Raw genomic sequence first — 26551 nt, forward strand, 5'->3', positions numbered from 1 at the left:
CACAGGCCTCTGTGGGGCCCCAGGTTCTGCCACTGGCCGCTGGGTAGTGCTGCTGCCCCATGGGGCTCAACTCCTGCTCAGCTTTTGCTGTAGTTTTTGGGGATGGGACTCAGCTGCTGGTCTGTGCTTCTGTTGCCTGGGGATGGATATCTGCTCCCCAGCCTCTGTTGCTGGGGGTATATCTGGACTCTGATTGGACTGCTACTGTGGGGGATGGTGCTGGGCTCTGGGCTGTCTGGCTTCCAAAACAGGCACCTTGGGAGCTCCACTACTGTGCACCAGTCTGTGTTGACACAGAGTGTCTATTGGTCTGATGGTGCCACATTTGCTGGTGGGCTCAGGTTGCTGGGCCCTAGCCGCTCCCACTGCCTCCTCCCAGGGAAGACCTGGGATCTTCCAAAATGGTGGGACCTCCCCTCGATGCAGGGAGAAGCACCCTGAAGGGCCGCTTACCGCAGTAGCCAGCTGCTCTGGTCCACAGCACAGAAACTTTCTGCTCCGTGGCTCTGCACTGCTCAGGTTTGGTCATCCACCTTCACATCCACTCACACTCTCTCACACACTCACCCTGTGGTCCTGCCTGCCGCCATCTTCTGAATCTGGCCTTTCTATATTATTATTTTTAATGTTGTGTGTGTGTGTTTTTTTTTTTTTTTTAGAAGGAGGGAGAGAGAGAGAGAGAGAGAGAGAGAGAGAGAGAGAGAGAGACATCAAAGTGAAAACTAACATCAATCAGCTGCCTCCTGCACACCCCTAACTGGGAATCAAACCAGCAACTTTCTGGTGCACAGTATGATGCCCAACCAACTGAGTCACATCTGCTAGGGCAACAAATATATTTTTTAATACTTAAATCTCTTCTATGAAGTCTTTTTTGACTTTATCAGTGGAACTGGTTTTTAGTTCCACTGTACCATATACATATTAATATATATCTACATAGATATACCATATATATTTCTATATATTATCTGTAACATTTATTTCATTTTTTTCCTTCTCTGTCTTTTCACTCCTTTGTCCTTTCTCTTTCTTCTCTTTACCTACTGCAAACTCAATGATTTATAACCCGATGAGGACGGGCACTCTGTTAGATTTGCCTCTGCTTTCCAAGTGTCTAGCACAGTGTGGCAAATAGAACACATACAGTAGAATTTTTTTTGAGTGAATGAATGGAGTTTTTGATGTGTCTGGTCAGATTGCTTTCTAATGCCCCAGAGACATATGCTCTCCCAGTTTTACCATTCCTTCAGCCTAGCCTACCACATTAAGCATTTTGAGAAATATAAATGAAATGTTATCCTGTTTTATTTTAATATCATTTATGATTACTAGGATGTTGCCAATTTTGTCATGTTAGTTTCTTGTTTTATTTTTTGTGTGAATTGTAACTATTTAAAATTAAAAAAAAATTTTAACCCTGGAGTCTTGGAATTTGTTTTCACCTTTTATATGGTTTTGGATTAGGCATTTTTATTATTTTGGAGCAGTCTTTTTTTTCTAAGTTAAAATTTTTTTCAACTACCCTTGAAATACATTATATTAGTTTCAGGTGTGCAACATAGTGATTAAACACTTGTGTAACTTACAAGTGATCATACTGATAAATCTAGCTGACACTACACATAGTTATTATAACATTATTGGCTATGTAAGTATAATTTGAATCTAAATATCTGCACTCAATAATTCATTTGGTACAGAAAATCAGAATAATGATTTTATGAAGTTAGTTAAATGATATCACTTTTTCTTTCTTTTTTAAAGATATTTTTTCTTTATTGATTTTAGAGAGAGAGGAAGGGAGAGGGAGAGAAAGATAGAAACATCAATGAGAGAGAACATCAATTGGCCACTTCCTGCATGCTCCCTACTGGGGATTGAGCCCACAACCTGGGCATGTGCCCTGCCAGGGAATTGAAAAAGTGACCTCTTGATGCATGGGTTGACACTCAACCACTGAGCCACACCGGCCGGGCTGATACCACTTTTCAATTCAAAACTCTCCAGTGGTTTCCCATCCCATTCAGAAAAAATTCCGAAGTCCTTCCTAAGATGCTGGACCTATATCCTCTTGCCTCTGGTTCTGCTCTGACTTTATCTCCCACCTGTCTCTCCTCCCTCACTCAGTTCCAGCCACACAGTGCTCTTGTTCTTCCTTAAACACACAAAGGTGCTCCCAACTCGGAACCTTTACACTTCTGTTCCCTCCACCTGCTCTGTCTCCAGACCTCCTTCACTCTCAAGTCTCACCTTGTCAGAGTGGTCTTCCCTATGCTACTTAAAACAGCGAACTCACCTCTACCCCAGGCATGCTCTCATACTCTCCTGGCATTATATTTTTCTTCATGGAATGTAAGGCAACCTGACTTTGTTCTGTTTATTGCTGCTTTCCCAATAACCAGCTAAGTAACAAGTAGTTGAATAAATGAATGAATAAATTTAGGCATGCATCTGACGGCCTCAGAATATATGCATTCCTATGTTCATAGCAGCCTTATTTACAATAGTTAAAATTTGGAAACAGCCCAAGTGCCCATCAGTAGATGTGTGGATAAAAAGTTGTGGTACCTTTACATAACGGAATGCTACAAAGCTGTTAAAAAAAAAAAAAAAGGAAGTCTTACTCTTTGTGACAACATGGACGGACCTAATATATAAAATCTAATGAAGAAAGTAAACTGACCAACAAAATGGAACTAGAAGCGTGAATACAGGGAACAGATTGGCTGGTGCCCAAGGGAAAGGACTGGAGGTGGTTGGATAAAGAAGGTGGAGGAAATAGCTAGAGAGCATATATGCATAGGCCATGGACATGGACAAGAATTTGGTAAAGGCCAAGGATGGGGTAGGCAGGGCAGGGAGGATGTGGACAAAGTGTGGGGAGGGGAACTCCTGCAATAATGTCAACACTAAACGTTTTTTTAATAAAAATGTATTTGGTATTTTTTTCTTATGCTGTAAAAAAATCCCCCCCCCCTTTTTTTTTTACAACTTAAAAATACTACTATCAGCCTGGCTGGTATGGCTGAGTGGTTGAGCATTGACCCATGCACCAGGAGGTCGCCAGTTCAATTCCTGGTCAGGGCACATGCCCAGGTTGTGGACCAAACCCCCAGTGGGGCATGCAGGAAGAGGCCAATTGATGTTCTCTTTCATCGATGTTTCTATCACTCCCTCCCTCTCCCTTTCTCTCTCTCTAAAAATAAAGAAAAAATACTACTATCATAATGTCATTTATGACTATGGTTTGAATGTTTGTGCGCCCCCCCACCCCCATTCATATTTTGAAATCCTAATGCCCAATGTGAAGGCATTTGGAGGTGGGGCCTGTGGAGGTAATTGGGTTATGAGGTGGAGCCCTCATTAATGGGACTAATGACCCTATAAAAAGATTCCAGCGGGCTCCCTAGCACCTTCCACCATGGGAGCACATAGTGAGAAGGCAAATCAGGAAGCCCTCACTGAACACTGACTCTGCTGGCTGGTGCCATGATCCCAAAGTTCCCAGCCTTCAGAACTATGAGAAATGAATGTTTGTTTTTATAAGCCACCCAAGTCTCTGGTATTTTGTTATAGCAGCCTGAACAGACTAAGATAGGTATTTTGGGGGCACCTAATAACTTCTCCTGGAACCCTAGGGTTCTGCAGTTCACCAGGGTTTTGTGTTTGGGAAGAGCTGTTCTAGAAGACAGTGTAAAGGAAGGTGACCTCTATGTGTCTCTTGTCATTATTCAGCACACGACAGCTTTGCAGACAATTTAAAAAAGTGGTGGATAAAAAGAATATCATTGTTTTTCTATTTCTGAATGTAAGAAAAGCATTCAAAAGAGATTGTTTTAATAACAGAAAAGTTCTTTCACAAGAAGTTTGGGTTAAAAATAAGCATATAGATTGAAAGGGAATTGGGAATCTGAATGCAAGGAAAATATTTAACAATATTAGTGACCCAGAAGGAACATAAGGCTGTAATGCTTATGAGATGTTAAAAACAGTAGCAAAACCCAAAAAATTCAAAGCAGTTTGATATGTATAAAATTTATGAAAATAAAAAAAAAAATAACATGGCTTGTTACATGCAGATAATGATAGAGTTGGAGATGTAGTTTGTTTTTGGTAAACTCAGAAATGCAATAATACTGAAAAACAATCAGCATAGTGAAAAAAGAACTGATAGATAAAAGCTTTAAAAGCCTTACTCACGTGCCCACGGCAAGACCAAATACCTTTGCAGGATTGAGCAGCATGGGAGGGTTACCTGCTGAAACAGGTGCACTGAAATTACTGGACTTAAAAATCACTTAAAGTCACTGGACCAGATGAAATATAAGTAGCTCAGTGTCCAAAGAGCCTAAGGGGTGATTCTGTGACCTCTATTATGTATTACTTAAAAAATGTTTTTAAATGCTACTTACTTCAGCGACTTACAAAAATGAGGTATTTGTAAAAGGTTTTAAAACTTTGTTTGTAACATAATTTTGAAAAACTTTAACAAAAGTATGTGTTCCTAATGTTGGAATAGATGTTATAAGTAAACTAAAGGTATTGTCTTTCACATGCAGATTTTGGCGTATTTTCCCACAAGAACCATCAGAGAAATAAAACAATGTATCATTTTGTGTATACACACACACAATCAGCATGAAACACAATTTAATCTGTGGTTACAAAAAGATTATTTAAAAAAAAATTTTTTTTTTTATCCTTACCCGAGGACATTTTGTTTTTGCATTTATCTTCAGATAGAGTGGAAGGGAGAGAGGGAGGAAGAGAGAGAAACATCGATGTGAGAGAGACACATCGACTGACTGCCACCCACACGATCCCAACTCGGTCCAGGGACGAACCGCAACCAAGGTACATGTCCTTAGTGGAAACCAAACCTAGGACTCTCTGGTTCGTGGGCCAATGCTCTAACTGCTGAGCCAGACTGGCCAGGCCAAAAAGCTTATTTCTAAAAGTATTTGGTGGGACTACATTAAACTAAAAAGCTTCTGCACAGCAAAAGAAACAACCATCAAAATTGAAAGGCAACCCACTGTATGGGAGAGCATCATTGCCAATGATACGTCAGATAAGGGATTAATTTCCAAAATATATAGAGTACTCACTCATACAACTCAACAAAAGGAAGACAAAGAACCCAATTAAAAAATGGGCAGAGGACCTGAACAGACACCTCTCCAAACAGGACATACAAATGGCTAAGAGACATATGAAGAAATGCTCAACATCACTAATCATCAGAGAGATGCAAATTAAAAAAACAATGAGGTATCACCTCACACCTGTCAGAATGGCTGCCATCAACAAATCATCAAACAACACTTGTTGGCGAGGATGTGAAGAAAAAGGGACTCTAATACACTGCTGGTGGGAATGAAAACTGGTACAGCCACTATGGAAAACAATATGGTGTTACCTCAAATAATTAAAAATTGAACTTCCATTTGACCCAGTGATCCCACTTCTAGGGATATACCCTAAGAAGCCTGAAACACCAATCAGAAAGAATATATGTACCCCCATGTTCATAGCAGCACTATTTACAATAGCTTAGATCTGGAAACAGCCCAAGTGTCCATTAGTAGACGAATGGATAAAAAAGCAGTGGTACATATACACAATGGAGTACTATGCAGCTGTAAGAAAGAAAAATCTCTTATTGTTTGAGACGACATGGAGGGACCTGCAAAGTATTATCCTAAGCGAAACAAGCCAAGCAGAAAAAGACAAATACCACATGATTTCACTTATATGTGGAATATAATGAACATAACAGTCTGAGGAATAGGGTAGACCCAGAGACATGGAAGTAGGGTACAGACTGACAACCCTCAGAAGAGGGGGTGTTGGGAGGAGGGAAGAGATAAACCACAGAACTTATATGCATGTATGCATGAACAATGGACATGGACAACAAAGCCAGGGATGGCGTGGGGGGATGGGGAGGAAGGTGTCAATGGGGTAAAAAAGGAGAAACATCTTTAACAAAAATAAAATAAAATAAATAATAAAAAAAGATATCAGAGATGAAAAATAAAGTAACTGCATATAAAAAAAAGTGTTTGGGTGTGTCTTGCATAAGGAACATGAAATATAAAACAGGGGAGCTGAAGTGAGTTTTGCATATGACCAGTATTTGGATTAGGAAAAGTAGGATTAAAAAATTATTTTTTTCTTTATTGATTTTAGAGAGAGAGGAAGGGAAAGGGAGAGATGGAAACAACAATGAGAGAGAACATGGATTGGCCACCTCCTGCATGCACCACCCCCCTGGGGATTTGGCCCACAACCTGGGCATGTGCTCTGACTGGGAATCAAACCAGTGACTTCTTGGTGCATGGGTCGATACTCAACCACTGAGCCACATCAGCCAGGTGGAAAAGTAGGAGTTAAGAGTGACTTTATAAAAAGAAAATAATAAAGCTCTTTTTAGTGGTGTATTAGCTGGAAAAAATGTTTCTATAGCAAGAGAAGAAAAGAAAAGCTTTTTGTATTTTCTTTAAGCTTTAGAAACAAGGGTTTTCAACTCAGTATTAACACTTTTTATCCTCTAAAGAACAAAATTTACAAAACCATGTTGAAGGTGGATGAGTTAAAAGAGCACTAAAAGAAACTGACAATATATTCTTCAGCTGAGTAATACTGAGGAGATAGAGATAATAGCTACTAGTATTTCTAATAGGTGCATTATTTGAAAAGGCCAAATTAGTATGGATGGTAATTGAATATGAAAAGGTGGGCTAGATAGTAGCAGTAATGAAAACAAAGAAAGAAAAAAGAAATGGAGCAGAATGTCGGAAAGAGCTTATAAAATTGTAAACTTGGTCCAGAAATCAAACGTTTCTGAGAGGCTCTGTATTGGTCTGGGTTCATGAAAGGGCATAGAATCCACTGTGGCTAGTTTAAGCACAGAGGTTATTTTTTGTTTTTTAATTAAGGTGTTGAGGATCTTCAGAGCCATTGGGTAAGACACACTAGTCTGAGCCTTCAAGAGGACTGGCCCAGGCTACCAGAGCAGCACACTCAGAGACAAATGGATGTGAGAGGCTGTCTCAGATAAACCACACACCTCCACGATGGTGCTGGACAGCAGAGGCAATAGAAGCCACAGGAAAATGACCTATACCTTCCTTCCATGTTTGAAGTCTCAGGTGAGGCCACCCAAGTGGTAGAACTGAATCACACCCAGATCCCTAGCTCTAAGGGGTTCTAGGAAATGCAGTCTTTATCTTTTTTGGCCTCAGCGGTACAAGAAGTCACACTAGAAAGAGGTTAGAAAGGATGGAGAGTGCCAACCATGACACACACTACAGACTTCATTACAAGAGAAAGTTAAAGAGAAAACACCTAAAACAACAACAAAACTAGAAAAATCAATAACAACCAGTTCTTCTGAAGTTTCAACATTCATCATCAGCTCTTCCCAAATATCACAAGGGCTATATTATATGAGGATTTAAAAGACATTTGGGACAAGAGTAAGAAATACCTTAAAGCTGCATATTTTTATTTGGAAACTTTTTTTTAAAAATAATTTTTTATTAATTTATTTTTGTTACAGATGTTTCTCCTTTTTTTCCCCATTGACACCCTCCTCCCCACCCCCACCCCCACCCCATACCCGGCTTTGTTGTTCGTGTCCATGGATTATGCGTCCATGCATATAAGTTCTGTGGTTTATCTCTTCCCTCCCCCCACCACCCCCTCTTCTGAGGGTTGTCAGTCTGTACCCTACTTTATTTGGAAACGTTTAATTGGAAACTGATTGTATTGCTCTGGTTGTTAGTACTTGTAGGAGGCAGCAAATAAGATACAAAGCTGCCTGGCACTGGTTGGTTCAGTGTGATTAGGTCCAGGCAGGGTTGTTTTAGGCAATTATGGTGATGATAGAAGGTCTTAAAACCATAACCAAGAAGTCAGGTCAACACTAATTCTAATTGTGTTCATGTCTAAAATGACAGCTGGGTTTTCGGGCAATATGGTAGAACTGTGGCAGATACGGCGATAAAAGCGCCTGCTGGAAACCCCTCTAAATGTTAATAATACACAGCAGAGTTCTCAAGTGTCCCCGAAGGAACAGACAGGAAGAGGGAGCTGTAATGAGAACAACTGAAGCAAACGCTGCAGCTGTTCTCGGGGTGTTTGTTTCAGTGGCTAAAAGCGGTGGTGGCAGGGGACCAGGATGTGAAGTCTCGATATGTAGGAGGGGAGAACAAGATCCAGGCACATACCTGGGACCCTCAAAGAGTATTACTTTCAGTGAAAATGTGGGCTACAAAGTGGTCTGCCTCTGTGGGAAGGTACTAACCTCTGGCTGAGAGAAAAAGTCTCTCTGGAAAATTTCATAATCATGCACCTGACATCACATGCAAATTCAAACTACCTGCATGGTATGAGGTGGTCCAAGATCAGAAATAGCAACTGGGAAGCTTCCTCTCCTTTTCTCTCTCTCTCTATTCCCAATCTCCCTTTCTCTTGTCTGTGATTCATTATTTTGGTTAAATAGGCCCATTCTTATTCTTATTCTTTTCATACCAAACTGCTCCTTTGCAGACGTGTTGCTTAACTAAGTGGGAGTAGAGTGATCTCTCATGGTAAGTTGATCTCTAGGGGTCACACTAATGGCTAGAAACAGGGGCACTGGACTCAGACTTGCTTCCCATTCTGGCTCAATTTTTGTGTGATTTAGAAAATGTTTCCTAATTTCTATGAATCATAGTTTCCTCACAGTTAAATACCATCGACCAGTGAGAAATTCACCTTGACCACTTAGCACATGCTAGGCACATGGTGAATCCTAATCTATGTTAGCCACATAGCAGCACAAACAGGGAGCAAACCTCATGTGATCTAAATTTCTCTCTAGGATTCTTTATTTTTTAATATGTTTTTTCTTTATTGATTTTAGAAAGAGAGGAAGGGAGAGAGAGAAAAAAGGATAGAAACATCAATGAGAGAGAACATCGATTGGCCACCTCCTGCACGCCCCTCTCTGGGGATTGGGCTCACAACCTGGCATGTGACCTGACCTGGAATTGAACCGGTGACCTTCTTGGTGCATGGGTTGACACTTAACCACTGAGCCACACCAGCCGGGCCTAACTCTCTAGGATTCCATGTCCTTTACTCTCTTCATAAAAAGCACAACTGAGCATAATAATTTGACTCATTGATTCTCTAATTTTAAAATTTCTCCATCAACCTCTGCAGAAGATTTTAGGTGATTAATATATCTTTTTACACTAAATTGGTTGTAAAGCAAATCGGATAAGCCAGATTTTCCCTTTATATTTCTCTAGAATCCCAATAGTTCTGAGGGCATTTGATAAGGACTCATTAAATCTTCCAGAACTTCCAGAACTCATTAAATCTTCCAGATACAATTCATAGTGACTTGCATTATAGAATGTGCTTATACATTTTTTTCTGATTTAAAATTGGATTAATATATAATGTGTTAGAATCACTCTTAACAGGTGGCAGGGATTTTAAGGGTCTAGTTTGACCATCTAGTTGATATCTAATCCCATCTGTGTGCTATTCACAGCCCAAAGTTATCCCATTCCTGTCTGTGAATTCATCATCTTATAAGGCAGTACATTGTGAGGTCCATGCCTCTGAGAATTTGATGAGGATGAGTTCTCTTCCTGAGCTCAGCCGGAGGCCAGTCTCAGCACCTCCTCATATCCCCAAAGAACAGGTTCGATTACACAAACCTTAGTGAAGCAGATTGTACTGAATATTATCAGTGGTGGTGGTTATGCAGTCCTGAAGAGAATTTACATACTTCACAGCAAAATGTAATTAAAGTCCTCATTAGACATTGAGTTCCAAAGTTCCTTTCTAGATATTTTAGCAATGCTATCCCCCCTTTCTTACCCCCTCTCCTTGCCCCACTTTAGTCTCTGAAATTCCGACATTTTTGTAGCAATTCAGCTCAGGTTCATAGCTAGAATAGCTCTCTCAAAACCAAAGCCCTTCAGCGGGGGGCACTCATACTTTTAGAAAGATGGACCGTTACCATCTATTCTTTCACAGGCCTTGGCTCAAAACAACCAGTATTTCCTTTTTTTATCTCAGGTGATTTATCAAAATATTTGCCCAACTAAGCAGCCCCCCCCCCTTTTTTTTGGTAGAGTGAGGGGGTTTTGCCAGGAGAGGGGCATATGTGGAGAGGGACATAGTAATTGGGCTGCAAAAAAATATGGTTTTCTCCATATTACACCTAATTTACAATATTAGGTGATTGAGTGTTCCAAAAAGAATAGTTATATTTCATTAAGTGCCTAACTAGCTCCTAAATGGCAATTAAAAATTTTTACAACAGTTTTATTGAACCATAATTCACATACCATAAAATTTGCTCTTTTGAAGTGTACAAGCCAATGAATTTTAGCATAGTCTCAATCATCACTATCTAATTCCACAAGATAAGGGTGAGCAAGGTTTACAGTTGTGAGTACACAAAACACAGTTTATTCTTGCATTATTATTAATTAATTATATTTATTATTATATATATTTATTATTATTAACCTACTTTTGCCCACCCCTGTGTTATTATCATCCCCAAAGAAACCCCTTACCCATTGGCAGTCATTTCCCATCCCCCGCTCCCTAGCCCTTAGTAACTACTAATCTACTCTTTATGGATTTTCCTATTTTGGACATTTTACATAAATGGAATCATACACTATTTGTTACTTTGCGACTGGTTTATTTCACTTAGCACATCATATTTTCAAGGTTCATCCATGTATCAGTACTTGTTATTTTTTATGGCCAAATAATATTCTCTTGTATGAATATACCATATTTTGTTTATTGGTTCATCAGTTGATAGACATTTGGTTTGTTTCCACTTTTTGGCTGCTATAAATGATGCTTGAATAAACATTCAGATGTAAGTTATTGTATGGACAAATGTTTTTTATTTCTCTTGGATATATACCTAGGAGTGGAATTGCTAGGCTATATGGTAACTCCGTGTTTAACTTTTGGGGAACTTTTAAACAGTTTTGCTGAGTCAGTGGCTGCATCATTTTACATTCCCACCAGCAAGTGGGAGTGATTCAATTTCACACCCTCACCAACACTTGTTATTATCTTTCTTTTTTATTATAGCCATCTTAGTAAATATGAAGTTTATACTTGCATTATTATTAATTAATTATATTTATTATTATTATATTTATTATTATATATATTTATTATTATTAACCTACTTTTGCCCACCCCTGTATTATTATCATCCCCAAAGAAGAGCATTTCCCTGATGGCTAATGGTGTTGAGAACCTTTTTATGATTATTCTCATTTGTATATCTTATTTGGAGAAATGTCTGCCCAAATTATTTAAAATTGGGTTATATGTCTTTTTATTGTTGAATTATAAGTGTTCTTTTAATATGTTGAATACAAGTCTCTTATCAAATATACAATCTCAAACATGTTCTCCCATTCTAGAGATTGTCCTAATAGGAATTTATGTTTAGGCAACACTTGGTTTATTCAGAGATTAAAGCTTAAGTATGGGTATTATCCAAACCCTTTGCTTCTCTCCTGGATTTATTCCAATTTGGAAAAAGCAGTGTTCACAATTCTCTAAAAAGAGTGCATAGTAGAGAGTATATGCTCAATTAACTTTGGCAAATAAACACATAAAATTGTTTTTTTTTTATTAATCCTCACCCAAGGATATTTTTCCATTGGTTTTTAGACAGAGTGGGAGTGAAGGAGGGAAAGAGAGAGAAACATCAATGTAAGAGAGACACATCAATTGGTTGCCTCCTGCATGACCCTGACCAGGGCAGGGTAGCAAAACTGTAACCCAGGTACATGCCCTTGATCAGGAATCAAACCTGTGACTCTTCAGTCCGTAGGTGGATGAATACAAACCAAACCTCTGAATACAAATCTAACCACTGAACCAAACTGGCCAGGGCTAAAATTGATATATTTATTCTTGGGTACTACCACTGCTCTGACTTGCTGAGTCCCTCTGCTGGACTTCCAGTGCAATGACATTCATTTCAGGAGCGGAAGGCCCCCAGGGGGAGCTAGTAAGCATTGGAAGGATGCACTTGTTTCCAGGTGTATGCGGTAAGCTGTCTACATAAATGCACTGAAGCGTAATGCTTCTTTGGGACAAAGCTTTCATGGTGAAAAAGCAGTTTCGTGTTCTCCTTTTGAAGTTTGAGACTCACTGACTTTAGAGAAAAAAGTGAATGTTTTTGTCAGTTCAGCATTGATGTAATGGTGTTTCTAATGGACCTGAGCATTTCTGTATCATTTATACTATGGATGCTTACTTGGAGGTTCACATAGGGATTTCATTTATTTAAATCCCTTGACTTAAAAGTAGTTCCCTCAGTGAGGTCACTGTCCCCTTCACCAAGCAAATAGCTGTGGGGAGATGGGTCTGATGCCAGGAGGGCAGAAGGCCACATCTGCATGCCTGTCAAATCATCTGAACCTACTCAGCACATGTTTGGGAGGAGAGATGGTTCCAGCCAGGCTGTCTGCATTTCCACATCATTTACTATGGCCTATCAAGGTTATCTTGCAGCTGACATTTTCCATAATCTCTTGTCAACATCTTGAGTGTTGATTTACAGAAAGAATCAGAATGATTCAACAATGGGAAGAATCAGAAGAATTCTAGTTGGGATGGCAGTTGAAACTAAGAAATCAAAGAAGGCATATGCATGAAGGAAACAAGCTGGGTAAGGAAAGAACCAAGGGAAGCAAGGCAGGTATTTGTAACTGGATATAAACAATGGTCTAACCTTGCACAGGCAGCGCTGCCTGCCTGCTAATGTTACTCAGCTCAGTTTCCCATTCAGGGCACTCACTCAGATGGTTGTGGGCATCATGTGTACGACACATATATGGATGTGGGTAGCTGCCAACTAGTGAAATGGGATATATACCTATGAGCATGCACAGTGGTCCCATCAGACAAGGGAAAAGAGAATTTAAAGAAATTAGTGCTCTTAGGGAGTTGATTTGAACAAGTTTGTCTCAGGCTAGGTTGAAAAAAATATTTTAACTCTAAACAGCCATCAATAATACCACTTTATAGTATTTATGCAATTTTTTTTCTTTCCCCATGAGTGCAAACACTTAAAAAATTTTTATTTTCTTTATTGATTTTAGAGAGAGAGGAAGGGAGAGGTAGAGAGAGATAAAAACATCAGTATGAAAACATCGATCAGTCGCCTCCTGCATGCCCCCACTGGGGATCAGGCCTGCAACTTGGTGCATGGGGTCAACGCTTAACCACTGAGCCACAGTGGCTAGGTGTGCAAACACTTTTAAGCTTGCCTATGGCTCATCATCACAACACTCTCCTGCTGAAAAAGGTAGTTTTACAATTGACCCAAGGCTCAGAGGTGAATTGACTATTCTGGGGGGTTGACTCCTGTTTGAAGCTAGGACTGAATTAGGCATTAAACATATGTAAATTCCTTTAATTCCTATAAAAACCCTTTGAGGTGGGTATTATTATTATTTGATAGAGTAAGGAAAATTGCCCATATCATTTGAGCAATAATGGTGGGACGAAACCGTATCTGTCATATTCTAGAGCCATACTCTTTCTGTTCCAGCATATTCTTATTTGCCAGTTCTAACCAATGAACGGAGGTTCCCCAGAGGGAGATGTGGGAGGTGTCTCAGCCTATGCCCAGTTATTCTGTCTGAGGCTGGTGGGGACGGGAGGAGTAGCATCTAATACAGAACCCAAAGTCACAGAATTAGTTGTTTAGGACAAATCTCATTCCTAAGGGACTAATGAAGACTTTCTGTTACACAAGCGTTTATATTTTGCAGGAGCTAAGGTAGGACTCCACCAAAGAGCAGCTCTTTACAACTGCATTTTGATAATACTTCTTTCCCTCCCTCCTGTTGCCAAGTATGACACCAGGGAAGGAAACCAAAATATGTCACCCCCAAATATGCCTCTTTGACATAAAAATTATTTTGGGCTGAAGACAGTGAAGCAGTAGCAAGTGCAAGGAAAGCTCTCGTTACCTTCTTCCCCTTTTCTCCCTAAAGACAGGGTATACATTCTTTTCTTGGGGACAGACTCTTATCAGCCCAGAGAGACCAGAGGATTGGGAAACAAACCGTACTGCATGAGTTTCCTCCCATGTATTCACCTTCCCACAGTCTGCTGCCCTTGGAAGCTTAAAACTGCTATTTCTCCTCAGATTTAGTGCTCTTTGTTGGAGACGCTCTACAAGCCAGAGTTCTAAGTTGGCACTTTTCATGAGGTTTCTCCCACGTGACATGTACTGTGCATGTTGATAAACTATCTTCCTCTTGTTAAACTGTCTTTTTGTTTAAGAGTCTCAGCTAAAATCTCAAGATGGGTCGAGGTCGTTTTGCCTCCTCTACACTAGTTATGGCTAATCTTTCTCCCTCTCTTCTTACCTACTTTTTTATTTTGCAAGTTTCCTTCCTTAAAATGACATCCTCTCCTACTTGAAAGATCCACCTCAATGAAACATGGAATGTAGCAGAAATATATTTGCTGTGCGTGTGGCCAATCAGTGCCTAACTGGCGGATTCTCCACAAGGGTCTGCCAGTTTAGTGTCAGGACGAAAACAGTTAACCAGATTTATACCGCAAACCATACTTCCTGTTTTAGTTTTTGAATTACAAAGACTGTATTACTCATTTTTCTGCTTTTACATCTGTGTTTAATTTTTCAGTTTTCAGGATTGGGTTGACAGATTTAAAACCCTGATGTTTACATATTTAAAAACCCTTTCGTTTTGTTTTGCAAATTATAGCTACAGTGTACATATTCATGTTTTTCTCTATTACGTTTTCACAAATAGAAGAACATCAGTCTTACATTGGTGTCCTAACAGGCTCTTCACTTCTGAGTGTAGAAGCTGTGGAAACCTGTGGATCTGAATCTAAATTAGTCCCCAACTTACTGCACCATTTCACTTTCCAGTTCCGATTGGCATCAACGCCACGGCAGCGAAACCCTGAGTTCCTTGACCTTGTTTTTCTCCAAAATCGATCCTAGAATGTAATTAAGAACATAGTTGCAGGAAAAAAAATGCTTACAAGGTTATTCACAAACATTTTAGTAGCACAATCAGTGAATGAATCACATCATTGAGGGGAGAGTCCCCCTGGAACGGACGAAGTCAGGGAGTGGAAAGGGAACTGGACACCCAAGTTCATACTCCAATATCTGCCATAAACTTGCTGTTTCTTACCTTAGCTTGACCTCATTTCTTTACAGGAAAATTTAATAAGCTGGACTAAACTAGTGATTTTTCACAATATAAAAAAGGAGACATCTTTATTTGCATGAAATCTGATGCAAAGCTAAACATATAAACACAATCAAAATGTTGCTGCAATGATGGGGAGGAAGTAGAGGTCTCTTTTATAGCTCTGGATCACTAGGTTGGCTGCCCACGAGCTTCCTTCCTGTTCAGTAACAGTTTTCTCTGATTTATTCCGTCTCTCTTTGATTGGATAAGCAAAGTGACTTACATTGGTCCAGCTGAAATGGTATCCATCGACGTTAAACACAGGCATGATATAGAAATACAGATGATTCATCATTTTCCTCATGGTTGGGTCACTCCTATATGTTAGAAGAGCCTAAAGATAAAGGTGATAGTTTTCTTATAAATTGATTCCAAATACAGATTTAGAAAGAAAAGAAAATCCTTTCTCTCCATGAGAAATGCCAAATACATTGGTTTAAAAAGTAACAAGATAACAAGACCTATACTCTTTGACATTATATATTCTTTATTGAGAATTTTGTCTCAAACTCTATATTACTAATAACATTTTAGCAGAGGTGGCAACCTCTTGCAATATTTCAGATCTGGCTAAATTTTAGGTTGATGAAGAAAGCAACAATTTTGTATAATCAGTTCTTTTTAAGATTCCATTCTATTGTGGACAAAATAATTACCTAAATATATTTTGATATCTTTACATGATACATCATAACACAAGCTAGTTATATATGACACTTAATTGTCTATCTCTAACTGGTACCAGATTCAGGTCTTAGAACTTGAATGGACATTCGGTTCTCTCCTGACTTTCCTATAAAAAGTTTAATGAACAATATACCATCTTTGTCACATTGTTGCTGTGATTGGGTTGTATTTATATTGCGTCTGACCCCAAGTCTGAGGGTTCTGTGCTGTAGATTTGGCCTTAAGTAGAAAAGCACTGAACGTGCTAAGTCAGGTGAAGACAGTTTGAAATACTATTCCTTTTTAAAAAGTTCTCTCTGATGCATGTTTTTCTATGTGTAAAGTATCTTATGGAAACACTGGAAATTTGTAACAATGGCTGCCTGTGGGGAGCAGGACTGGGGGACAATGTACAGGAAGGAGAAATACTTTTCATTTTATCCCCATTTGGATTGCAATTCAAAATAAAATAATTCTCAAATTATGTATATACTTTCTTGGAAAATCTAATACTTAAAATTTCAATCTTCTTTTATAATTAATTAGGAGTTCTGAATCCATCATAAGCAGCATTCTCTCTTTACATGGTGAGAATTCTGTTCATAGAGAGCAATCCAATAATTAATATACTATTAGAAACTATCACTATATTAGAAATAATGATAAAAATATAGGACTATATTCAAGAACACAAGAAAGTTATTAAATACAATTTCATTAAATATAATTTAATCTAAGGGATCAACACAAGTTGATAAAAGTTAATATAATTTTCTCCTGTTCTCCTTTATTTAAGGCTCAATAATAATTTGTTGGCCAAATAGCTTTATATTTTTTCTTTTTTTTATTAATTAATTTATTTATTTTTGTTACAGATGTTTCTCCTTTTCCCCCCACTGATTCCTCCCTCCTCTTCCCTCCCCGCCCTGTCTCCAGCTTTGTTGTCCATGTCCATTGTTCAGCATACATGCATATAAGTTCTGTGGTTTATCTCTCCCCCACCACCCCCTCTTCTGGGGATTGTCAGTCTGTACCCCACTTCCATGTCTCTGGGACTGCCCCATTCCTCAAACTGTTATGTTCATTATATTCCACAGATAAGTGAGATCATATGATACTTGTCTTACTCTGTTTGGCCTGTTTTGCTTAGGATGATACTTTCCAGGTCCCTCCATGTCATCTCAAAGGATAAGAAATCTTTCTTTCTTACAGCTGCATAGTACGCCATTATGTATATGTACCACTGCTTTTTTATCCATTTGTCTACTGATGGACATTTGGGTTGTTTCCAGATCTTAGCTATTGTAAATAGTACTGCTACAAACATGGGGGTACATATATTCTTTCTGATTGGTGTTTCAGGCTTCTTAGGGTATATTCCTAGAAGTGGGATCACAGGGTCAAATGGAAGTTCAATTTTTAATTTTTTGAGGAAACACCATATTGTTTTCCATAGTGGCTGCACCAGTCTGCATTCCCACCAGCAGTGTATTAGAGTCCCCTTTTCTCCACACCCTCTCCAACACTTGTTGTTTGATGATTTGTTGATGGTGGCCATTCTGACAGGTGTGAGGTGATACCTCATTGTTGTTTTAATTTGCATCTCTCTGATGATTAGTGATGTTGAGCATTTCTTCGTATGTCTCTTGGCCATTAGTATGTCCTGTTTGGAGAGGTGTCTGTTTAGTTCCTCTACCCATTTTTTAATTGGGTTCTTTGTCTTCCTTTTGTTGAGTTGTATGAGCACTCTATATATTGGAAGTTAACCCCTTATCTGATATATCATTGGCAATGATGCTCTCCCATACAGTGGGTTGCCTTTCCATTTTGATTATTGTATCTTTTGCTGTGTAGAAGCTTTTGAGTTTGATGTAGTCCCATGTGTTCATTTTCTCCTTTGTTTCTGTTGTCTTAGGTGATGTATCAGTGAAAATTCTGCGTATGATGTCTAAAATTTTGTTGCCTACAGTTTCTTCTAGGATTTTTATAGATTCATGTGTCATATTTAAGTCTTTTATCCATTTTGAATTTATTCTTGTGTATGGTGTAAGTTGATGGTCATTTCATTTTTTTTGCATGTAGCTGTCCAATTAAAAGCATTTCCCTTAAGAACAGCAACAAGACAAGGATGCCCACTTTTGCCACTCTTATTTAACATAGTACTGGAAGTCTTAGCCACAGCAATCAGACAGGAAGAAAAAATAAAAGGGATCCAGATTAGAAAGGAGGAAGTAAAACTATCATTATTCGCAGATGACATAATACTATATGTAGAAAACCCCAAAGACTCCATCAAAAATGTACTAGACTTAATAAATGAATTTGGCAAAGTAACAGGATACAAAATTAATGTCAAGAAATCAATGGTATTCTTGTACACCAATGATGAACTCACAGAAAGAGAAACTAAAAAAACAATCCCATTTACCATCACAGCAAGAAAATTAAGATACCTAGGAATAAACTTAACCAAAGAAATAGAGGACCTATTCGCAGAAAACTACAGGTCATTGATAAAGAAAATAGAGAAAGATATAAAAAAGTGGAAGCACATACCTTGTTCATGGATTGGAAGATTAACATCATTAAAATGTCCATATTACCCAATGCAATCTATAGATTCAATCTATAGATTCAATGTCATCAAAATACCAATGACATACTTCACAAAACTAGAACAAATAGTTCAAAAGTTCATGTGGAACCAAAAAAGACCTCGAATAGCCACAACAATCTTGAAAAAGAAGGACAAAGTTGGAGCGATCACATTACCAGATTTCAGGTTATACTACAAAGCTACTGTAAATCATAACAGCCTGGTACGGACACAAGAACAGGCATTTAGACAGTGGAACAGAACAGAGAACCCAGAAATGGACCCAAGGCAATATGCTCAATTAATATTTGACAAAGGTGGCAAGAGCACACAGTGGAATAAATGGTGTTGGTAAAATTGGACAGCTATATGCAAATAGCTTTAGTAGAACTTTCATATATGCTTGAATTTCCATTAACTGTATCATTTCAAACTAGAGGAGTATCTCGGGTATATGATCAATTGTACATGCCCTGGAATTTTGTTTTTGTCTGATAAATGGAGATTCCCCAGTGCTTGGAGGAAGTCTCCTGTTGGGGATGGCAGTGACAGAGCTATATGCAGCTACATTCCTCCATTAAAGGGGCTTTCCATACTCCTCTAGCTAGAGGAAGACAGGAGAGATGGAAGGAAAAGGAGCTGGGACAGCAAGGCTGGAAAGAAGTGGGTAGGAACAATTGTGGTAATTTATCCTCCTAGAACTGGGAACCTTTGCTCATTTGTCCCAGTCCAAATTGGTAAAGTCTTACCTTTTCCCAGCGTGGATTATGAGTCATGTTAGCACCTAAACCACAAGACTATACTACAGACTGTCGTGACCGTGTTCTCTTCTCCTTCAATGCAAGTGACTGCCATACTTTTGTATTTAACAGAATATTGTGAACTTTCTTTTTAAAAATTACAATATATTTTAAGTAAATAGAAAAAGTACAGAGAGGAACATAATAACTGTGTGCCCACGAACCACATCAAATTTATCAAATATTTTGAGACATTATAGATAAAACTAAAGCTTCCTTTTTGTCACTCCCTGATTCCATTTTCCTCTTCTCCACCAAGGTATTACCTGTCCTAAATGTGACATTATCATTTCCAGGCATGATTTTGATAGCTATGTATATATAGATTCATGAACACTATATATGTGTATGCTTTGAAATTTCATGTCTCAAGCTGTTTCAGTCTTCAGTCTGCTGTTCTTGCCAGTATTATATTTTTACACCTACTAAGTTGATGATTTATTCATTTTAACTATGTGGTTAAGGTAAACACAATATATTGATCTCTTAATTTGTTGATGAACAGTTAGGTTGCTTCTGATATTTCACCATTACAGTATTGTCATGAACATTTTTACACATTTCTACTAGACATGTGAGAGTTAAATTTTTTTTTAAAATTTATTTACTGATTTGAGAGAGAGAGAGAAGAGTTGATTTGTTTGTTCCACTTTCTTATGCATTCTTTGGTTGATTTTTGTATGTGCTGTGACAGAAGATTCAATCCGAAACCTTGGCATATCTGGATGATGCTCTAACTGAGCTAACCAGGGCTTGATGCTATATATGTAGGAATGGATTTGATGAATCATGGATTTACATGCCTTCCACTTATTAAATGTTACCATTTTCTCTCTAAATCAGTAAAAACTCTCATCTGTGAGTTATAAATATATTATATTCTAATAATATATTATATTATTGGATTGCTCTCTATGAACAGAATTCTCACCATGTAAAGAGAGAATGCTGCTTATGATGGATTCAGAACTCCTACTTAATTAAGTGTAAAAGAAGATTGAAATTTTAAGTATTAGATTTTCCAAGAAAATGTAATCTGTGAATGAGAGTTTCCATTGCTCTACAACCTCAGCGATCCTTGGTATTGTTAAACTGTTAATTTTAAAAAAAAATTAAGGGTATAAAATTGTTTTGTTGTTTTACTTAATACTTCCTTGATTACAAATTATATTGAATAGTTCTTATATAATAAATTGCTCACTCATATTTTTACCCATTTTTTTTTTTTTAGTAAACTCTTCATTCTTCTTATATTCTGCTATTAATACTTTTTTTTGGTTATATACATCATGAACATCTTCCTTTCTTATTGTTTCCTATTTTCATTATGTCCTTGTTGTACACAAATTTTTAATTTTTTTTTTTTAATCCTCACCCGAGGACATTTTTCCATTTTTTGTTCAGGTAGAGTGGGAGGGAGAGAGAGGAACAGAGAGAGAGAGAGAAACATCGACGTGAAAGGGACACATCGAGTGGCTGCCACCCGCACAACTGACCAGGGCCGGGGACAAACTGCAACCGAGGTACATGCCCTTAGCGGGAACCGAACCCGGGTCTCTCCGGACCGCAGGCCGACGCTCTAACCGCTGAGCCAAACCGGCCAGGGCTGTATAGGTTTTCTTTAAGAACCCATCTCTGCCTTAAAATCATAGAGATGTCATCCTGTATTTTCTTCAAAAAGTTATTTTTAAGTTTGTGTTTCAAATGTAGGCCTTAAACCTCCTAGACATGATTTTTTTTTACATGATGTGAGGTTGGTATTTATAACATTTATTTTTCTATTATGGAAGACCAGTTATGCCACTGTATTCATTTGGACGGTTTGCCTTTTCCTCAGTCAAATGTCCATTTTATATTTGTGGGTGGAATTGCTCTAATGTGCTTTGGTTTATATCCATTCACCAAAGTCACACCATGGTTTATATAGAAACTGTTAAGTCTAATAGAATGTTTCTTCCCATGTTGATCCACTTCAGAATAGTCTTGGCTACTTCTCTCTCTCTCTCTCTCTTTTTTTTTTTTTGTCCTCACCCGAGGACATTTTTCCATTTTTTTTTTGTTCAGATAGAATGGGAGGGAGGGAGGGAGGGAGGGAGAGAGAGAGAGAGAGAGAGAGAGACAGAGAGAGAGAGAGAGAAACATCGACGTGAAAGGGACACATCGAATGGCTGCCACCTGCACCACGACCAACCAGGGCCAGGGACAAACTGCAACTGAGGTACATGCCCCTAGCGGGAACCGAACTCGGGTCTCTCTGGACCGCAGGCCGATGCTCTAACTGCTGAACCAAACTGGCCAGGGCTTGGCTACTTCTGACCCTTCTCTCTTCACATTAAAAATTTTTTTTGATCCTTACTCCAGGATACCCATTTATCTTCAGATACAGCTGGAGGGAGGGAGGGAGGGAAGGAGAGAGAGACAGAGAGGGAGAGAGAGAGAGAGAAACATCGTGTGAGAGAGTCACATTGATTGGCTGCCACCTGCATGACCCCAACCAGGGCTGGAGATGAACTGTAACCAAGGTACGTGCCCTTGGCCGGAATCAAACCCGGGACTCGTTGGTCTGTGGGCCAATGCTCTAACTGATGAGCCAAACTGGCCAGGGCTCTTCACATTAATTTTGAAATCAAGGTTGAGCACATTAATAATGTTCTGTCCTATTCTAGGTTGTTGTTTATTTTTTGGTCATTAACAGATGTTTAATTTTAGCAAATAATCTTTCTTCATGCATTAACATCATATATTTATTGCTATGATCAATTTCAATAAGTAATTTTCTATTGTTTAATCATCCTTGTATTCCTGGGATAAGCCCTTTTGGTTATTATATGTATTCTTATTACATTGGCTGGATTCAGGTTGCTAATATTTACATCTATATTCCTGAGTGAGATAAGCCTATAATTTTCTTTCTTATTTTGTCTTTGTCTGGTTTTGATTTAAGGGTATATCACTCTATTATTATTAGGGGATTAAACCATCTAGAACTAGAGCAAAAATTAATTAAATGTAAAACAAAGATATAATAGGGAAGATATATATCTTTGCTTTCTTTTTCATTGATTTCTGTTGTTTGTTTCTTTTGTTGACTCTCCTTTTTGTTTTCTAATTTCTTGACTTGAAAGTTTGGCTTGTTAATTTGGAGACCTAATTCTTTTTTTTTTTTTATACTCACCTGAGGACATTTTTTAAATTTTTTTGTTCAGATAGAGTGGGAGGGAGAGAGAGGAAGAGAGAGAGAGAAACATCAATGCGAAAGGGACACCTTGAGTGGCTGCCACCCAAACGATCCAACCAGGGGCAAACTGCAACCAAAGTACATGCCCCGAGCAGGAACTGAACCCTGGTCTCTCAGGACCCCAGGCTGATGCTCCAGCTGCTGAGCTAAACTGGCCAGGGCAAAACCTAATTCTTTTCTAGTACACTTATTTAAAACTACACATTACCTTTCAGTACTACATTAGCTACATTCTAGGAATTTTGACACATAATAGTTTTGTTTCCATTGTGCTGTAAATATTAATTTTTTTCTTGATTTATCTAAGCTATAAGTTATTTATAAATATTTTTATGTGTTAAAATATGTGTGTTTTCTTTTTTAAGTCATATTTTATAAATAATTTCTAATAACTGCATTATAGTCAGAGAATACGGTCTATGTGATACAGATTCTTTGGTATTTCTTTTTTTTTCAGATTTTATTATTTATTTATTTAAATCATTATTGTTAAATGTATTACAGATGTTCCTCATTTTTCCCCCATTGATTCCCTCCTCCCCACTCCCGCCCACCTCCCGCCTTTTCCCACACTATTGTCTATCTTCATTGGTTATGCATATAAGTTCTTTGGTTTATTTCTTCCCACCCCCCAACCCATTTCCCTTTGAGGTTTGTCAGTCCAGCAATGAATTTGTACTTCTTAATCCCTTCACCTTTTCACCCATCCTCCCAACCCCCCTCCCATCTGGCAACCAACAAAATGTTCTCTGTATCTATGAGAATGTTTCTGTTCTGCTTGTTCATTTTGTCTGTAGATTCCACTGTTGATAGATATGTATTCATTGCCATTTTGTTTGTTCATATATTTAATCTTTTTCTTCAAAAAGACCCTTCATCATTTCATATAATAACGGTTTGGTGGTGATGAATTCCTTTAACATTTTCTTGTCTGGGAAACTCTTTATTTGGCCATTGATTCTAAATGACAGCTTTGCAGGATAGAGTAATCTTGGTTGTAGGTTCTTGCTTTTCATTACTCTGAATATTTCTTGCCACTCCCTTCTGGCCTGCAAAGTTTCTTTTGAGAAATCAGCTGACAGCCTTATGCAAACTCCCTTGTAGGTAACTAATTGCTTTTCTCTTGCTGCTTTTAAGATTCTCTCTTTGTCTTGAACCTTTTGCATTTTGATGATGATGTGTCTTGGTGTGGGCCTCTTGGGGTTCATCTTGTTTGGGACTCTCTGTGCTTTCTGGACTTGTGTCTGTTTCCTTCACCAAGTTAGGAAAGTTTTCTGCCATTATTGTTTCAAACAGGTTTTCAATTTCTTGTTCTCTCTCTTCTCCTTCTGGCACCCCCAAGATGCGAATGTTGGCATGCTTGAAGCTGTCCCAGAGGCTCCTTACACTATCCTCAGTTTTTTTTAATTCTTTTTTCTTTTTGCTGTTCTGATTGGGTTTTTTTTTGCTTCCTTATATTCCAAATCAATGGTTTGCTTCTTGGATTTATGTACTCTACTATTGTATCTGTGTAAATTATTCTTTATTTCAGTTAATGCCTCCTTCATTTCTGACTGTGCATCCTTCATTTCTGACTGGTCTTTTTTTATGCTCTTGAGGCCCTCACTTAGTTCACTGAGGTTCTCACTGAGTTCATTGAGCATCCTTATAAGCAGTATTTTGAACTCAGCATCTGTTAGGTTGCTTATCTCCCTTTCACTTAGTTCTTTTCCTGGGGATTTTTCTGTTCTTTCATTTGGGACCTGTTTCTTTGTCTCTTCATTTTGACTGCCTCCCTGTGTTTGTTTCTGTGTATTACTTAACAAGAGGTATAGGGCTATCTGAGACCAGATGCTGCTTGTTTGAAAGAAATTAGGAAAACCTGAAGCAGGATCCAAGACAGGCCAATCCTATGGTTAAGCAAGTGGCAACAGCTTGGGTGGGCCAGAAAGTTGGGTGGGGCGGGGACTCAGAGAATCACCAGGGTGGGGCAACCAGTGTGAGCCAGGTTGCTGGAGTCCCAGATATGGTGGCTGTCTGCGGCCCCAGGGAAGGGCTCACAAAAGGAACAAAGGCCTCTGACTGCACGTCTGTCCAGGAGAAAGCCCCCTCTCCAGCCCTCGCTCCAGTGCCAAACAGCTCAGTTCTTCCCTGTATGTCTCTGGTGCCCCTCGAGCTGCCTCCCCTCCAAGCTTAGAGGGAGTGAGTCCGATAAGTGCGTGCGTGGGCCCTTTAGAGAGCTGCCTGGGGCTCCAGCTGCCTCAGCCTCCCTGAGCCTCAGTTCCCGCTGGTTTTTCCAGCCAGAAGTTATTCTCTTCCTGGCACTGGAACCCTGAGCGGGGCACCTGGTGTGGGATGGGGACCCCTCAGTCCTCAGGGAGGACCTTCCCAGCCGAGGTATCCTCCTGATTTTTATCCGCCACATGTGGGTGTGGGACCAGCCCATTGTGCCTTTGCCCCTCCTACCAGTCTTGATGTAGCTGCTTCTTTAATTCTGTTATTGTAGGACTTCCATTCGGCTTGATTTCAGGCGGTTTTGAATGATGGTTGTCCTGTAGTTTAGTTGTAACTTTGATGTGGTTGTGGGAGGACCAATACCGTGTTTACCTATGCTGCCATCTTGACCGGAAGTCTCTTTGTTATTTTTTAAACCTTGCTTTGTGGCCTAGAATGTAGTCAAGTTTTGCAAATGTTCCAATTCTGTTTGAATGGAATATATATTCTCTTATTATTTGGTATAGATTTTATATGTGTTTATTGGTTTAAGTTTATAATTACATTGCTTATATCATCTATATTCTTACTGAAATTTTTGCCTGTATGCTGTCTTAGTCACTGAGAGTTATGTTAAAAAAGACATTGGACTTTTTACTTTTTCTTATAATTCTGTCAAATTTGGTTTTATATAATTTGAGGCCACTGGTATGGCCTCATTTTAAAGTTCTTTGTTTCCAAATAATATATTACATAAGGAAGCTGTTCTCTAGTATTCTGTTCTGAAGTGGACTTAATTTCCAATACTTGCCAAAATGTGTTTTCCCTCTGACAAATAAACAAGGTGTCATTGTATTGCATATGCTATATCTGTGATATTTGTAACTCTTTAAGAATTATAACCGTTCTCCATCTGGTCAGGCAAAATGAGAATGATCACACTATGATGACTGTTCAGTACTGAAAAGGATGATTGAGAGACCTCCTTGCTTGGATGCTTTAAGTAATAGGACATAGATCATTTCTCTTTTATAGTTTAGGCAGAGTGTCTAGAAAAAAGATGACCATGTGACTTTCCATTTCCTATCATTCTAACATATGATGACCTTCTAATGTGTAGAACTCGTTTTAGCAATCAATTCACACCACCCATACACACAGAAAAGGAGATGATTACTAATTAACTGCCACCTGGGCTTTACAAGTTTTATTTCTTGACTACTATGATTACCTATAAAGAAGACTTAAGTAGTGATCTGAAAGCCAGTCACAGAGAATGCACCACGCGCCTCGGTGTGGCAGTCTTCAGTTACTACACTCACCTTACCTCAATTTATGTAAAGAATTCTTCACTGAAATGGATTTTGATTTTAAAATAAGAGATATCAAAGAAAATTTTGAGTATTACCTTCTTCTAGGAAAATGATGTGTTTGGTATTAGGTTAGAAAATTTCTGAAGAAAGACAAAGAATGAGTCTAATCAGTACTTACCACATACCAATACTATTCTGGCTTCCCCTAAATATATACATTTCTTACCAAACTTCACCAAATGGACTTTGGTTAAATTTGAAGAACATGTTTTCAATTACTAAAGTCTTTGTGTGGTGTGACTAAGTTAAGCCCAAGAAGCCTCCCCCCCCACCTTCATTGTTTCTGAATTTATTTGGTTGGATGCTGCTTTTGTAGAACCCCATGACAACCTGGAGTATTGGGGTGTTTTTTCTTTCATTCTTATTTTTTGAGAATCAGT

The 26551-nt window shown here is 38.6% G+C and overlaps 1 protein-coding gene across 1 annotated transcript in view; it reads right to left on the bottom strand.

The window, feature by feature from the left end:
- CPA6 (carboxypeptidase A6) overlaps nt 1–26551 on the bottom strand; it is a 313464-nt gene that overhangs the window by 35286 nt on the left and 251627 nt on the right. The window contains exons 7-8 of the mRNA XM_036264316.1: nt 15529–15639; nt 14955–15045 (exon numbers count right to left, since the gene is read on the bottom strand). Of these exons, the coding sequence (XP_036120209.1) occupies nt 14955–15045; nt 15529–15639 (202 nt within the window). The remainder of the gene's footprint in view (nt 1–14954; nt 15046–15528; nt 15640–26551) is intronic.

The sequence above is a fragment of the Molossus molossus genome, unplaced genomic scaffold (assembly GCF_014108415.1).
Source record: "Molossus molossus isolate mMolMol1 unplaced genomic scaffold, mMolMol1.p scaffold_m16_p_16, whole genome shotgun sequence".
Taxonomy (NCBI): domain Eukaryota; kingdom Metazoa; phylum Chordata; class Mammalia; order Chiroptera; family Molossidae; genus Molossus; species Molossus molossus.